Source organism: Macaca thibetana, chromosome 2 (assembly GCF_024542745.1).
Source record: "Macaca thibetana thibetana isolate TM-01 chromosome 2, ASM2454274v1, whole genome shotgun sequence".
NCBI lineage: Eukaryota > Metazoa > Chordata > Mammalia > Primates > Cercopithecidae > Macaca > Macaca thibetana.
The window spans coordinates 5,982,805-5,999,365 of record NC_065579.1 but is presented as its reverse complement, the minus strand read 5'-3'; the positions used below and the strand labels follow the sequence as shown (position 1 = coordinate 5,999,365).

The window sequence follows — 16,561 nt, the reverse complement described above, 5'->3', positions numbered from 1 at the left end:
CCAAATTTGCTGCACCACCCACTCCTTCTAGGTTTCTGGGGCAAAGACATAAATTCATATAAAGACGCTCCTTCTTTCCGCATTCCCACAGAAACTGCCCCTGCATCAGTGGGTGCTCTGGTGAGAAAGAGGTACAGTTTGAAGGTGTTAGGCAAAGTAAATACTCAGTATAAGAAGGGATGGCCATTAGGAGTTGGGTTGGGGAATAAGTAAAGACATAACGTTCTCAGTATTTATCTAACAGCTATATATCAAATTAAACTGGAGTAACAATATTTTTGGAATTTCAAATGAATATCAAATAATATCAAATATTCAAATAATATCAAATGAAGAGATATTTGTATTAGCCAAAAATATTGATTTATTTTCTTTCCCAACATTTTCATATATATGCAGAAATTCCCTCAGAGCCTGACTAGTACTGATGCCATGAGCACATTAGTCACCATTGGAATTAATTTCGTTTTGATGAATTATTTCTGATCACCTACTATGTAGAAAGCATTGAAATGACAGGACCCTTGCCCTCCAGGAACTCACTCTCCAGCTGCAGAGACAAAGAGGTACTTACAGAGCAATTATAAGACAAGACAGACTAACTGCAGACAACAGTGCAGGGTACAAAGCCTGGGGCAGGCAGTGATTCATTCTACCTGGAAGGATCTGCGAAGATCTGGCAGAAGAGATGGGAGTTGAGCTGGGCTTTGAAGAATGGGCAGGACTGCAGCAGAGTGGATAAATGAGGGGTTGTCTCTGGGTAAGTGAAGGATAGGTGTGGAGGTTAATGGCATCCCTCGTGGAGAAATAAAAACATCTATAAACTAAAAGAACTGAAATGGACAGATGCAGTAAATGTTCTATGAATGTCAAGAAGGTTTGGGTCAGCTAGAGTAGTATGTGGGGAAGGGTGGAGAAAGAACCTTGATTGTGGAGCCTATTCATATTGATGATACAATAATAATCTGTCTGCTCTTAACCAGGCATTGAGCCCACACATGTATTTTTAAAAGACAGATTGTGGCTAATTTTTTTTAAATTAAGAAATTACTGTTTTTCTTGAAATATAGACATTAAAGGAGGAACGGTCCAAAATAATACAGCAAAACTATAACTTGGAACACAGTAACGCAAATCAGGCAAGAGTTAACAAATCTTAATTATATACCACCTTACACAAAAGAAGACAATGATTTCTCAGTATTTCTATATCCCACTCCGAAGCACATGATATACAAATACTCAATAGGTGTCTAGCAACATAACTTGACTATAGATATTTAAACACAGCTACCCAACATTTATATTGCTCCAGACACAGAACAGGCATATAGCTCTTGCTACCAGCACTGGGCAACGGGCCCCAAAAGGAGGCAGCTGTGGTGCAGCAGTGAGGTATAGCCTTATCGCAAATTTTAGTCCTTGCTCTGCCTTTCATAGTTGTATGACCTAACACCCACTATGAGTCTCATCTCCTTCTTCCATGAGGTGGGCAGGTGTATTGTAATGAGCTCTGTTTACCAATTCAAACCCACCAACACTTTCCATATATACCCTACCAGGTGGACATCTCAAGGCTATTGTCACAGGTACTCAACTCCAAGTGCAAGATATATAATGGCCTGAGACAAAAGTCTTAATCAAAGTGCCAGTTCAACCAGAGTTTGAATTCAAATAATGAACCCAGGTGCATAAAGCTTGCTGCTCTTCAGACCTCACAGGTGTCCGCATAATCTCAAAGAAAACCAGCTTCAGAAGGAATGTAGTTGCTGAGCATGAAAAAGACAGCAGGCAGGACAGCAGTTTCACTGAAAATAACAAGAATCAGGACCAAGGAACCTCCATCTTCACCAGACTGAAACTTACCCCAAAGGGGCAGGCTCCCAACCAAGATGGTAGCTCCATTAGCAGAATCATAATGAATGGAACTCTAACTCATAAAGCCATGTGGGAACCCAGAAAACGCACTCGGGAGCATTTCAAAGAAGGGAGCTTTGTGGCAATACCAGGAAAAGCATCATTTCAAAGCAAGTTTCCTTCTTGGTCCTGCTTTTCTCATGACCTGTAGGTGGAGAGGGAGGAGTAGATAGAATGCCTGGGAAACCAGAGCTGCAGAATGTGGAGGCGGCCTGGCCACAATGCTGCCAACTCCTTTCCTGAGCAAAAGCTGCAGAGGATAATGGCCCAGGGATTGTCAGGCAAAGACAGGTGAGGCAACGAGGCCATGAGGAATCCTCTCTACTTTTCCGAAAAGAAAGTAAAGCTCCCGTTTCTCAGAGGAATATCCTATAAGAAGGACTACAGAGGATGTCTGGGTTTCTATCATTGTGACTTCCTTTCCTAGAATTCTGAGCTTCTGAACCATCATCTCATAGGCCATCTCTTCTTCTCCTAGCTAGACTCGAGTTGCAAAAACCCACTGCAGTATCCTTTGAAGCAACAAAGCAGGACAGCAACACGTATGTGACTCGCTCCTCACTGAGAAACTTTGGTTTCCATAGAATTTGAGATCCTCTGTATCTTCCATCATTTTATATTAATTATTCAGATACGGATGAAGCTTGTCTGTTGCGGCCTCTGTGGGTGACTCTAGATGACTTTCCCTTCTCAAATGTAGTATCATGTGTAGACGGTAATGTTGTGTAGACAGCTGGAGCTATTTGACTGAAAACAGAACCTGACACCGATTCTAACCACGAAATTTGAATACAGATCCCTACTTTGGGCACTTACTTAAATTCCGCCCCTGTTTCTTAATGATTTTTAAAGCATTATCTGATTCTAGGACACTGTGAAGGTGATCTGGGTCATCTTTTGAGTTCCCAAAATTAAAATGCAACATTTAAATCACCAGTGCAATTGAAAAAAAAAAAAAAAAACTTTATGAACTTTTTACTCTATTTTATCTTTATAACTTATGCAACTTATCCAGGTTTATAGTTCTTCTTTCACAAATTTCACTCTTCCCTTCAAACCCCCTTTAAAAAAAAATCTATAGCACAGCACGCAGCACACTGATGTAATTCCTAATCCTTGAAGAGATAAAATAAGCCTAAATTGGTGTCAAGAGAAAGACTGATATTTTAGACAGATTTCTTTATTAGTGCATTGTGAGTAATTAAACCATAGGATGCAGTTAGGAACATCCAAAACAGCATACTAAGAAAATAGTCTTGTCCTTCAAGTAAGAAGCAGGGAAAAGATTTGTGTTTCATGTTCCCAGTCACAAATGTTTCTCCTGGGGTGAGGGGAGCCACAGTTAATGGCTTTTCAGGCTAAAGAGGCCCTTATGGCTAGGTGCGGTGGCTCACGCCTGTAATCCCAGCACTTTGGAAGGCCCAGGCGGGAGGATCACGAGGTCAGGAGATCGAGACCATCCTGGCTAACACGATGAAACCCCGTCTCTACTAAAAATACAAAAAATTAGCCGGGCGTGGTGGCGGCGCCTGCAGTCCCAGCTACTCGGGAGGCTGAGGCAGGAGAATGGCGTGAACCCGGGAGGCAGAGCTTGCAGTGAGCTGAGATGGCGCCACCGCACTCCAGCCTGGGCAACAAAGCACGACTAGGTTTCAAAAAAAAAAGCCCTTATATATTCTTTTTTCTTTTTTTTTGGGCAAGGGGGCAGAGTCTCGCTTTGTCACCCAGACTGGAGTGTGGTGGCGCGATCTTGGCACACTGCAACCTACACTTCCGGGATAGGTGATTTTCCTGCCCCAGCCTCCCAAATAGCTGGGATTACAGGCATGCACCACCCCGCCCGACTAACTTTTGTATTTTTAGTAAAGACAGGGTTTCACCATGTTGGCCAGTCTGGTCTCAAACTCCTGACCTCAAGTGATCTGCCTGCCTCAGCTTCCCAAAGTGCTGGAATTACAGGCGTGAGCCACCGCACCAGGCTAGCTCTTATATATTCTTATATATAACTCGTTTGTTTTTCAAAGACAGAAACTGAGGTCCATTTCCAGGACTGGCAGAGTAGAAAGAAAACTAGATTAGGAAAAACAAACCTGAGTTCAAATTCAGAATCTAACCAGTCCTGTGAAACTGAGAAGTCCCAGGATCTCAGCATCCTTAGGTGGGAAGGAGAAATGCTAACTTCAGGATCCTTCTTCCTCTGAGGCTTGCTCAATGAGTCAGGATGTCATTTCCTCATTGATTTAACAGCAACGGAAGAACTGCAGTGACACAGGCAGTATGCTAAGTGCTGAGAAATCTAGTGCTGACCAGGTCCTGTGCTTGGGAACTAAAGTTTTCACCAAGAAGACGAGGCATGCAAGCATTCCATACGATGATGCAGCTCAGTTTTGGGACATCATTAAGCACAGGAAAGATTCAAATATAAGCAAAAAAAAAAGAAAGAAAAATGGTGCCTTGGACGGAATGCTTACGTGCCCCTCCCCCTGCCCAATGCTGAAATCCTAACCTCCAAGATGATATTAGGAAGTGGAAGCCTTTGAAAAGTGATTAAGTCATGAAGGCTCTGCCCTCACGAATGGGATTAGTGGTCTTATAAAAGAGACCTCAGAGAGCTCCCTTGCCCCTTCTGCCATTTGAAAAGGCAGCAGAGACTGCCAACTATGACCAGGGAAGCAGGCCCTCACAGACACCAAATCTTCTGGCACCTTGATCTTGGGAATGCCAGCCTCTCGAACGCTGAAAAATAGATTTCTGTTGTTTAATCCACCTGTGCATGGTATTTTGTCATAACAACCAGAATGCACTGAGACAGAAGAGACCATCATGATAAATTATATTGGTGTATAAAATTTCTAGGCATCATGGATGTGTTCCTAAAGACATTAATAAAATCATTCATTTTGTTTAAGGCCCACAAGTTATGAAATAAAGGAATTGGAACAGGTTGGGGACTCTCAATCCTGGCTGCGTATTAGCATCATATAGGGGGTTCAAAACAAGCAGACAAAACTAATGGCTGATGCCTGGGTCCCAGATTGAACACACTAAATCAGACTTTCTAGGTGTTTGGCATTAGTACATTTTAAAAACTCCCAGTTGATTTCATTTTGCAGCTAGGGCTGAGAACCACTGGCTTATATAAGCTCTAAGTGCTAACATTTTGTGATTCGACATACAGATCCTATTTGTCCCATGTCATTCTTTACTTCTAGGGAACCAAGTTTGGTCTTAGGCCTTAGGGGCCCTCTCTGCTGACTCCTAAAAAGTAATGAAGACAGGACTGTATGGAGTATAGTCATCCCTCCCTGTGTTCAGGGTGAGGAGTGGTGGCTACAGGACCCCCACCCTCCGGATACCCAACCTGAGGATCCTCAAGTCCTTTACATAAAATGGCATAGTATTTGCATAGCATGGTTGTACTATGGTTTTCTTCTTGAAATATTTCCATCCATGGTTGTTTGAATCTTCAAATGTAAAACCGTCAGTCCAATTTTCAATTATGAGGCATTAACGTAAGTGTGGTTAGAAGCATGGAGTCTGGGAGGCCTATAAATACTACAAACTAATCAAATCACTAACAATAGGCAGAAAAAGAGTAGTTTACAAAATTTGTGTTTGTAAAGTCACTTGACTATTCAAAGGCAACTGTTTACTTCCGAGTTCAAGAATAAAGTAAACAACCTTATATATATGGGTATTGTAAAACTATTAACAATAAATAAAACCCAATCTTCCACCTTCACATTCTTTTCTTTTTTTTTTTTTTTTTTTTTTTTTTTTGAGACTGAGTCTCACCCTGTGGCCCAGGATGGAGTGCAATGACGCAATCTCACCTCAATGCAACCTCTGCCTCCCAGATTCAAACGATTCTCCTGCCTCAGTCTCCCAAGTAGCTGGGATTAAAGGCGCCCACCTCCACGCTCAGCTAATTTTTGTATTTTTAGTAGAGACAGGGTTTCACCATGTTGGCCAGGCTGGTCACGAACTCCTGACCTTGTGATTCGCCTGCCTCAGCCTTCCAAAGTGCTGGGATTATAGGTGTGAGCCACCAGGCGCAGTCCCCACCTTCACATTCTATAGTGTTTTGTAGTTGGGCAATTACATTATTTGACCTCTATCAACCCTGCTCCTTCCCCATTCCATCTCCACAAACATGCAATTCACGATGGAATAGTACAGCCAGGAATCATCCAGGCACCTTCCACTCTCCACTCATAGTCTACCTCTCATGAGGTTCTGCTCATTCTACCTCTACCCACTCTTTTCATATGCATGGCCACCAACTTCGTTTCAACATCATCTATAACCTAGACCAGTGGTTCTCAAACTTTCTGTTTTCAGGATCCTTTACACTCCTAGAAATTACTGAGTACCCCCAAAGAGCTTTGTGCTTATGTAGTTTATATCTCTCAATATTTACTATATTTAGAAGTTACAGTGAAATTTTTCAAATGATTATTTGTTTATTAATACAATAATAAGCTCCACTAAGTGTTAACATAAATAGCATGATTTAATAAAACTTATCTGTATTTTCCAAAACAAACAAAAAGGAATTAATGAAAAAACTAGTTTATAAATTGTTTGTAAATCTTTTTAATGTCTGGCTTAATAGAAGTCATTGTTCTCAAGTCTGCTTCTGCATTCAATCTCTTTTGATATCTTATTGTGGATGAAGTACATAAGGACAACCTGGCCTCACAAAGAAACGTGGTTGAAAAGGGAGGAAACTTTTAGTACCTTTTACAGACGATTGTGGATATATCACAGAGTCTCTGGAACATTCCAGTGGACACTTGTGACAGAATGAGTGAAAATGGCAAATAACTAGTGGTATTAGGAAATATTTTTTATGAAAATCATTTTGACCTTGTGGATCCACTAAAAGATTATCGGGAAGCTTCTAGGGCCTCTGTATTGTACTTTGAGAACTGCTGGTCCAGACTGATGCCCTAGCCTCCTTACTGTTCCTTTGCTTCTACTCTGGCTCCATTGCTATCCGTTCTCTTCTCCAAAGCCAAAGTGCCCAGTTAAAAATACAAGTTGCATGATATCACCCCATACTGCTGATCTTTCTTTGGACCCTAGATTAAAATACAAAATTCATCTTAGGCTTCTCAAGGTCCTGCAGTTCTTGCCAAGCTTTCCAACATCATCTGTACCCCTCTCCCCTTTGTTCTCGTTGCTCCAGCTATACTTCAATTTCTTCAAAAGCACCGAGCTCCCTCTCACATCAATCTTCATGCAAGTTGTTCTCTTCTGCCTTGAATGTTCTTCCATTCCTGTATGCCTATTTCATCTTTTGCAGCTCAGCTTAAATGATTCTTCCTCAAAGAGGCATTTCTTGACCAAAAGTTAGAGGTAATATCTTCATTTTACAAATCAGCAAACTGATATCTTTGAGGTGCAAAGATATTAAGAAACTCGCCTAATGTTCTTACAAATAATAAGACCATAATTTGAATTCACATCCCACTCCAAAGTCCAGGTACCTAATCATTCTGCTATGCTATCACTTAAGTTAAACAAACAAACAAAAAGATTAAATCTTACAGGGCTCTCTTTAACTTGGTGTTAACCTCTTCACTCTCCAAAACATCTGAAGCAATTGTTTATGTTTATGGTTAAGAGAGTCTGGCCCTCTGGGCCCAAGTCTCCCAGAGGGTCATTAGGTATCCCCTGTGGCAACCCTTGATATCTTCAAGGCTCCTGGCATTCAGATAGGAACATCTGAGCCAGGAGCCTAAGCCGCTCAGCACATAACAACATAGCCATGGGACTGCTTCTTCAGTCCTGCCCTGAAGATCTCCATCAGCTTTCCACTTCTCTCCTCCACCCTAGGGGCTCTAGACCACACACACAGCAAAATAAACCATGTAATCATGTTCTACATTTCTTGGACTTTTTATCAGATTCACCCCAACAATAGTTTCCCAGCTTCAAGTCACATTAAGTTATTTCAGATTCAGGGCTTCCTAGCCCTCAGTGTGGTGGGAGATAAAGGCAGATTATCTGCAGTGTGGGACTGAGGGCCATGTGACACTTAGTCATCTTCTGATTCCATGAATCTGAACAAGTCTCATTGCCACTTGAGGCTTAGTTTTCTTTTTTCTAAGATGGGGCTATCTCAGCAGACTGCTATGAAAAGTAAAAGAAGCAAAAATTGTAAAGAAATTCTATAAATCCTGAAGTCAAGTTATTATTTTTAAAATTTATTATTATAGATGATTAATTTATAGGCATTTTGCATCTAAGCTTCTCCCAACTCACAGATGCTTAGGAGGTAGTCTTGGAATCAGAGCCCTTTAGATGTGGTGTACCTTTCTTTAGAAAATAAGAAAAGTTCTGTAATTCCATGGGTAAGCCAGAAGATAAAATCCAAAATGTAGCATATCAAGTGTTTCTCCTATGTCTAACAAGGCTGTTTTGTGGAACCATCATAAAATCTATAATAATTCTATATGTCAAAAGCAAATATACATGATGATCATGCAGTCAAAGAAGAGACAAGAAAAAATTAATCACTATTAACACATTTTCCAAAGCAAATCTACAAATTTTCCAGAGCAAATTTCTTCTCTCACCAAGAATAAAAGCAATGTGTTTCTATACGACTAAGTCCAGGACCTTTTAAAATACAATTTTATGAGACAAAGCTTACATTTCTAAAGATCTTCCAAAATATTCCTATTGCTTCCTCAAATGCAGAGACTGCCTCATTTCCTATAAATTGTTTTTCTCCTTCTGTTCAAGATTAACAAATTCATTAAAACTTTAAAGACTTAATCTCAAGTTATGGCTTGATGAGATCTCTGTGGGATGAAAGAAATCAAGAGATCACAATAACTGCTATTTTAAAATGTTCTTGCAATGGAAACATAATTTATTGATGAGAACGCACTGCTGTAGAGAGAAAAGAATTTTAAAAGCACGTTCAAAATATCAGTTTAAACCCTAAGATGGGTTTCTGAAAAGTTAGGGGTCTCACTGTTTTATTTTTTCAACAAACATCAAGCCAAATATCATTTAATTAGGCTGATTTTGTAGTTCAGATATGAGTCATACTTGTAAAAGAGAAAATGTAATCAAAGTACTTCCTATAAATGTAAAATATCACCTGTCATATAAATCTCTTCTTGACCCATATATTGGCCAAAACTATTGCAATTTATAAAAATCTAACTCATATTCCATAAATCACATGATTAAACATTTGACCTTTACTCTCAACTTTCTTCTTGAAGTTTCTATTTCCTATGATATTTTCTTCCTCTATGCAAAAGGATATGTTTTATAATAAAACTGTTGATTGAGTATACTGTTAAACACTATGCATCTACCAAAACAATTTAAAATAATACTGAAATATTTTGAATAACCACAATTTTTTATAACAGCAGAAACAGGGACTCAGAAAGATAAGGTAAATGAAAATCAACAAAATTGGGTAAATTACAATTACTACTTTGATTTATTTTACCATGTAGGGTAATTCTACCCCATCACTTTTTAAAGGGATCAGTGTATGAAATCAAATCTTTAAATTATAAAAAAATTCTGAAGATCTTTAGGTTTTAAGACAGATTTTTCCTGATTGATTATTCTTTTAATGTTCTGGTTTGAGGTAACAAACTAAGCTATATAGAAATATAATAAAAACACCCACATCACTTAAAATACCTAGATTTAGGCTTAATCAACTGCTTTGCTCTTTCCAGAGAGGGTCTCATTTGAAAACTGGAAGAGTAATATTGATGACCTCCAAGGTTCGTGGCCACTCAGACATTCAGATTCTGCAAACACCTTTCCCTCCTTGATTGTGAGTTTTACCCTTTGTCTGTAATAACTTATGAGTCAAAACATACATCATTTTGTAGTCAATCATTTGTACTAGTGTTTCTATTCAAAATAAAGCAAAAGGTTGGACATGAATAAGCATATAATTCATACGGATGTGCTAATAGTCTAGATACAGCAAATTAAGTGGTATCAACATTTAGGAAAATATTCTAGTGTGCCTGACTAATACAGCCTTTTCACACATAAATAATGACTCAAATAATGACTATAAGAACACTCTTTTCTCATTAGAAAGTACACAAAATAGAAGTGTTCTAAAGGCTTTTTCACAGTTCAATGGCCTCATCCAACTTTCCAGTTCAGGGTCTCCAACATTTCATTTTCAAAGATCTACAGCCCACACAGTGTCTAAGGGGCTTATTAACCCTATGTTGCCTATAGGTCTTCAATAATGCTATAGGGTGGTCATTGCTGAAGTCCAATGGCCTCCTTAGCCTATGCCTTCTTCTACAAGTTACCTCTTCTACTCTACCCTATATCTGTTCTAATTATAAAATAATGATCACAATGATAACAATAATACCAATGGTTAAAACTGTGACAGAAGACATCCAGTTCTTCACACTAGTTGACAATACTTTCTGCTGTGTTGCAAAGAAGGTAGGAAAGAAAGTCAACTGAATCTAGTTCTAGTCTCAATTTTGACAAAACCTAGTTGTGCAACCCTAGATAAATTAGAAACTTGCAATGGCTCCAGGATTTCTCATCTATAAAGACAGAGATTTTGCTGCACAAAAAGGATCCACTGTGCACCCTGGCCCTGAAACTGTGTGATGTGAGGTCGTACCTAGTCATTTCCCATATTTTCATTCTGCGTTACTGTCATCTTAAATCTGAACCCTTTGCCATGGTAATTTCAGGATCGCCACTGTATTTATAAAAATTCAACACTACATATATCAGAACTTGGTTAGCTAAGAAAAAAGAGAAGCAGAGATACTCAGTGTGTCAGCCCTGAAATCAGAAATACAACCGTGGCCTTTCCCATCAAACTCTTGCCTTAGATTCACTTCCTAAGCCTCACTCCCCTAGAAAGTCTGCTCAATGGAACATGTGTCTCAGTGACAGAAATTCAGAGTGGAAATTCTTTATCAGGACAAATTCTTCCAGTTCGCCACTTTACCATTTGTGAGTTACTTTGTTAGTTCACGATGATATGGCTTAGGAAGGCTAGTGGTTTCAAGAATAAGTCAAACATTAAGTGAATACAACATCAAAGTGATTATAAAACAGATTCAAATAGTTTTCTTTTTGGTGTTTAGCAACTTCCTCCCAATCCAGCTAAAGATTCCTCTCTGGAACTGATATGTGGAGGGTGCTATCTCTCTATAAATAGACTTATTCCATGCTATGTGAATCATGGCTGCTGACAGCAAATCAACAGATTAATTATTTGGCTTTGTTAGTAAAGATAATAGCACACTATCATTTTCCCAAAAAGCTTTTCCACACACCACACGCCCATTCTTCTAAGCTAAGCTTCAGAACAAACTGAAATGGTATACAAATACACGCAGGTTGCCCTTGCACTGAGAATGTCTTAATAGGTCCTGCCATCTCTCTGCCAGATTGTTATTGTGACACTTTAGCTATAGGAAGTCACCAGGCAGGATCCTCTCTGATAAGATGAACACTATGTAGAAGAAAAAGGGAGGCAAATTAAATGAACACTGAAGAAAACCATAAATTCAGAAATTGCCTCAAATCTCTGTTTTCTAATGAAATGCTAAGGAAGAGCCCATAGGAAGCAGTAAATACGGTCCTTCCTTCCCATGCAAAATGAAGCCATAAAAATAAAGCCATGCAGAAGTAACCCATTGATCATCTCCAAGTCAACTCCAGAGATCAGGATCAGTTTATCTTATCCGTTCACATATATCCACCTATCATTCTTACTATCTTGTTTTTTAGAAGAGGCTGACTAGGATCAACTCAAAGACATCATATAATTATCCCAACGAGAGCGCAAGCACGTACTTCAGAGATTGAGATATAAAAGTTACACTGAGTTCAGAACCTTGAAGTTCTCTATAGACCACATAAGCCTTAAGAAAAGAAGGCCTCCAAATTATCCCTCCACAACAGAACAGGTTATTTTATTTTACACTAGGTGAATTCCTTTGTAGGGGTAATTCAAACTATTGCATAAATCTTCACTTTATAAAATGAACATGCTATACTAATTGGACATAAAATAATATAGACTAGTAGCTCCTGTCTTGGGATCATAACTATTTTTGTATACTCCTGAGATTTACTACTTTATCTTCATCACAAAATAAGAAAATGAGCCTAGTATGGAGTGGACAATGTCATGAAAACCCAATGGAAAATGAAACAGGGTCGCTTCTTCACAAGGCTTAATTCCAAATTTCTGAGCTAATTCTGAGCCCCACTTGTCCAGACTTCCCAAGTGTGGTCCTTCATCCAATGGACCCATCCATGTGCCTCATTGCTAGAAACCAACAGCACACCACAGTCAGAGTTGCAAAGAGACAAACTAGCCAACTAAGTACAGAGCAGGCTCCCTTTCTAGACAGTGCTGCCTTTCAGTTGTCCACAACAGGGGTAGAGTATCTGCAGAATGCAAATGGTTCTGCAGCCACAACCAGAAAACCAACAGCCTGATGGAAGCACAGATCTCTCTGCAATTCTGCTTTCATTCTCTCAAGCTGGGAACACTGGCCTGGCTTGAGCTGGGAATCATCATGTCGAAACTTGGGGTGTCCAATTTCCCTTTGCAAGTAGAGACATATCCAAAACAATCATCTGTGGTCAGGGCTGCAGAAAAGCCCATGCCATGAAAATCCCTGATCAAGCTGAAGTTTTCTATACACTCCTTGAAGCCAAACTGTGTATACTGTCTTGTTCCCTCAATGTCCCAGAAGTGTGAGTGTGCTAAGTGTGGTAATAGCACAGAAACGTTAATGAGCAGAGTCCTTGGAAACCATGAGAGGGGTTGGAAGAAAATAACAGGAAAATGAAGACTGTGTAAAGGAAGTGAAAGGGCATGAGGGAAAAATGAAGAGGTGAGAAATTGACAAGGGCGTCTGAAATATGCAAAGCCAAGTGTTGCTGGAGGAAGAGTTGGAAAAATAATATATTTAAGTTCATCTGGTGTCTACTAGGTGTCTATCATGGATTATGAGAGATAAGGGAAGAGCTGTATTAATCCTTAGGTCCTCAGTGGGCAGCGTAAGTATGGTACTCTACACATGGATGGATGCATGGACGGATGAATGCATGGACGGATGGATGCATGGATGGATGGATGGGAGAGCGGGAGAGAGAAAGAACCAATGAATGAATAAATGAATGAATGAGGTGGTCACTCACTCCCCTCAAGGACTCTACAGGCTCTTTTAGAATAAGTGCATCTATACATGTAATTCTTCTAGTCAAACCCTGGATTGATCAAAGTAGAAAGTGTTTTTGCTGAATATGGGGCAAGAAGCTATTAATTGACAGAGTGGTTGAAAGAGAGAAGTCTGGAAATGAGAGAAGAGGGGTCAGAAGGTAAAAGAGGAATCCTGGTTCCCTTCCACGGGCGTTCCGAGGTGCTTTGAGGAAGGGGAGAGAGGGTGTCCGCCTCTGGGGAGCCCACTCTCCGGGCTTCTACTGACCTGGTCTCCGCCTCACCGGCCTCTTGCGGCCGCTGCAGAAGCGCACTTTGCTGAACACCCCGAGGACGTGCCTCTCGCACAGGGAGCGCCCGTCTTTGCTGGGGCTGGAGCGGCGCTTGGAGGCCGACACTCGGTCGCTGTTGGACTCCCTCGCCTGCCGCTTCTGTCGGATCAAGGAGCTGGCTATCGCCGCAGCCATAGCTGCTCAGCGAGGGCCCCAGGCCCCAGGCTCTACTGCGCCCTCCGGCTCGCGCTCTGCCGGGGTGAGGGCAGGAGCTCGGCGGCCAGGGACAGGGCAGTCGCGGGGAGGCAGTGCTAAAATTTGAGGAGGCTGCAGTACCGAAAACCCGGCGCTCACAAGGTTAGTCAAAGTCTGGGCAGTGGCGACAAAATGTGTGAAAATCCAGATGTAAACTTCCCCAACCTCTGGCGGCGGGGGCGGGGCGGTCCCAGGCCCTCTTGCGAAGTAGACGTTTGCACCCCAAACTTGCACCCCAAGGCGATCGGCGTCCAAGGGGCAGTGGGGAGTTTAGTCACACTGCGTTCGGGGTACCAAGTGGAAGGGGAAGAACGATGTCCAAAATAACAAGCCGTGCCTCTGTTGGAGAGGCGCAAGCGTTGTAAGGTGTCCAAAGTATACCTACACATACATACATAGAAAACCCGTTTACAAAGCAGAGTCTGGACCCAGGCGGGTAGCGCGCCCCGGGTAGAAAATACTAAAAAGTGAATAAAACGTTCCTTTAGAAAACAAGCCACCAACCGCACGAGAGGAGAGGAAGGCAGCAATTTAACTCCCTGCGGCCCGCGGTTCTGAAGATTAGGAGGTCCGTCCCGGCAGGGTGAGGTCTACGGAATGCATCGCGCCGGCTGCGGCTTTCCAGGGGCCGGCCACCCGAGTTCTGGAATTCCCAGAGGCGCGAAGTGGGAGCGGTTACCCGGAGTCTGGGTAGGGGCGCGGGGCGGGGGCAGCTGTTTCCAGCTGCGGTGAGAGCGACTCCCGGCCAGCAGCACTGCAAAGAGAGCGGGAGGCGAGGGAGGGGGGAGGGCGGCAGGGAGGGAGGGAATATCCTCGAGGGCCAAGCACCCCTCGGGGAGAAACCAGCGAGAGGCGATCTGCGGGGTCCCAAGAGTGGGCGCTCTTTCTCTTTCCGCTTGCTTTCCGGCACGAGACGGGCACAGTTGGTGATTATTTAGGGAATCCTAAATCTGGAATGACTCAGTAGTTTAAATAAGCCCCCTCAAAAGGCAGCGATGCCGAAGGTGTCCTCTCCAGCTCGGCGCCCACACGCCTTTAACTGGAGCTCCCCGCCATGGTCCACCCGGGGCCGCCGCACCGAGCCGGTCTCCGCACAGGCTCAGAGGGAGCGAGGGAAGGGAGGGAAGGAAGGGGCGCCCTGGCGGGCTCGGGATCAGGTCATCGCCGCGCTGCTGCCCGTGCCCCCCAGGCTCGCGCGCCCCGGCAGTCAGCAGCTCACAGGCAGCAGATCAGATGGGGATTACCCGCCGGACGCAAGGCCGATCACTCAGTCCCGCGCCGCCCATCCCGGCCGAGGAAGGAAGTGACCCGCGCGCTGCGAACACCCGCGCGTCCGCTCGGGTGGGGCGGGGGCTGGCTGCAGGCGACGTCGGCTCGCGGAGGCTGCGGCTCCTGGCCGGAGCTGCCCACCATGGTCTGGCGCCGGGGGCGCAGGCGGGGCCCCTAGGCCTCCTGGGGCTCCCGCGGTGGGCAGCCGAGGGCGCAACCCGGGCACTTGGGGCCGGAGGCGGAATCAGGGGCCGGGGCCAGGAGGCAGGTGCCGGCGGCTGCCAACTCGCCCAACTTGCTGCGCGGGTGGCCGCTCAGAGCCGCGGGCTTGCGGGGCGCCCCCCGCCGCCGCGCCGCCGCCTCCCCAGGCCCGGGAGGGGGCGCTCAGGGCGGAGTCCCATTCATGGGCTGAGGTTCTGGGCGCGCGGAGCCGCCGCCGCCGCCCCACCGGCTGGCTCTGCTGGAGTGTTAGCTCCGCAGGAAACTCCGGGCAGGGGCAAGAGCCGCCGAGATGGCGGGTGGGACGCAGAGCTGGCGGCAGCCAGAGTTCCTCCCGCACGGCCCGCCGACCCACGGAAGAGCGAAAGAGCGCCCAGGTGGGGCCGAGCTGGGGGCCGGGCTCCTGGAGCGCTGGGATGCACAGCGCGCTCTAGTCAGGTTCCCTTTCCTCGCGCCCTCGGCTCCCAGACTCCCTTCTTTCCTCCCTCCCTCCCGCCACCCCTCTCCCTCCTCTCTGTGTTTTCTGTCTCTCCCCTTTTCTCCTCTCTACGCAATCCTACGTGATTGAGGTTTGGATGAGAAATTCTCAGAGGCAGAGCAAGGGAACTGCAGCTCGGGTCCGCTCCGTCCGGTCCCTCCCACAAGAGAAACACAACCACAGTGGGGGTTAAAGGACCCTAGGTGCGCAAAGCGGGGGTGAGAGATGGGGGAGCTGAGAAAATGCAGTCCACGCTCTCTCCTATAAGCTTGAGCACGTAGAATTCTCTGTTTAGTTAGGAAGAAAGTGAACACTGGAGAAAGTAACAATGACCTCTTGGACTTTATCATGGGCCCCACCTATGGCTCATTTTGGAGCAGGAAAAAGTGTTTCCCTCCTTCTTGGAACCCGGATTTCTTGGTTCTGTCTGGAAAGCTACAAAGCAGGCTCAGCCCCTAAAAAGAGAGCCCAAATAAGCAACCCGCACAGAGGATGACTCCAAGTGCAGTGAGGGAGTGATGTGGACAAGGATAGTCAACCACAAGCTGTGGAGTGCAATCAGGTCTCCAGACGTGAGTGTGATGATGTCTGATGTTGGAGACACTGGGCAGAGGAGTTCTCCAAGTTAAAATGCAGCATGAAGCATTAATCACCTTCCATTCATGATAAAGTCTGGGAGCGGCTATTGGTTTCTACTTACAATTTCTCTTCATATATCCCTAATCTCTCTCCTTCAGACACCTCACTAAGCATCTAGGGTAGTGCGGCAGGATTAAATGTATGATTTCCAAGCACAGTCAGGTGTATGTTGGAAACATCCTAATAGAAGGCAAGGAAAATGCAGGCCCTGGAAGCTACTGAAAATGGATGTGGGACTCAGAAGGACCCCAGGAGCTCTCTAGATACGAGCACAAACCTATGGGCCTAGCCAAGATT

At 43.9% G+C, this 16,561-nt stretch overlaps 2 protein-coding genes across 3 annotated transcripts in view; one reads left to right on the top strand and one right to left on the bottom strand.

Moving 5' to 3' along the window:
• The window catches only part of LOC126948019 (60S ribosomal protein L36a-like), a 731,948-nt gene that overhangs the window by 372,889 nt on the left and 342,498 nt on the right, over positions 1 to 16,561 (top strand). The window lies entirely within an intron of this gene.
• FGF12 (fibroblast growth factor 12) overlaps positions 1 to 16,561 on the bottom strand; it is a 584,467-nt gene that overhangs the window by 240,505 nt on the left and 327,401 nt on the right. Inside the window, exon 1 of one of the 2 annotated variants that reach the window (XM_050779248.1) lies at positions 13,401 to 14,959. The exons of the other annotated variant lie outside the window; for it this stretch is intronic. Within the exon in view, the coding sequence (XP_050635205.1) occupies positions 13,401 to 13,599 (199 nt within the window). The 5' untranslated portion in view covers positions 13,600 to 14,959. Of the gene's footprint in view, positions 1 to 13,400; positions 14,960 to 16,561 lie in introns of those variants that run through there. 2 annotated transcript variants of the gene reach the window in all.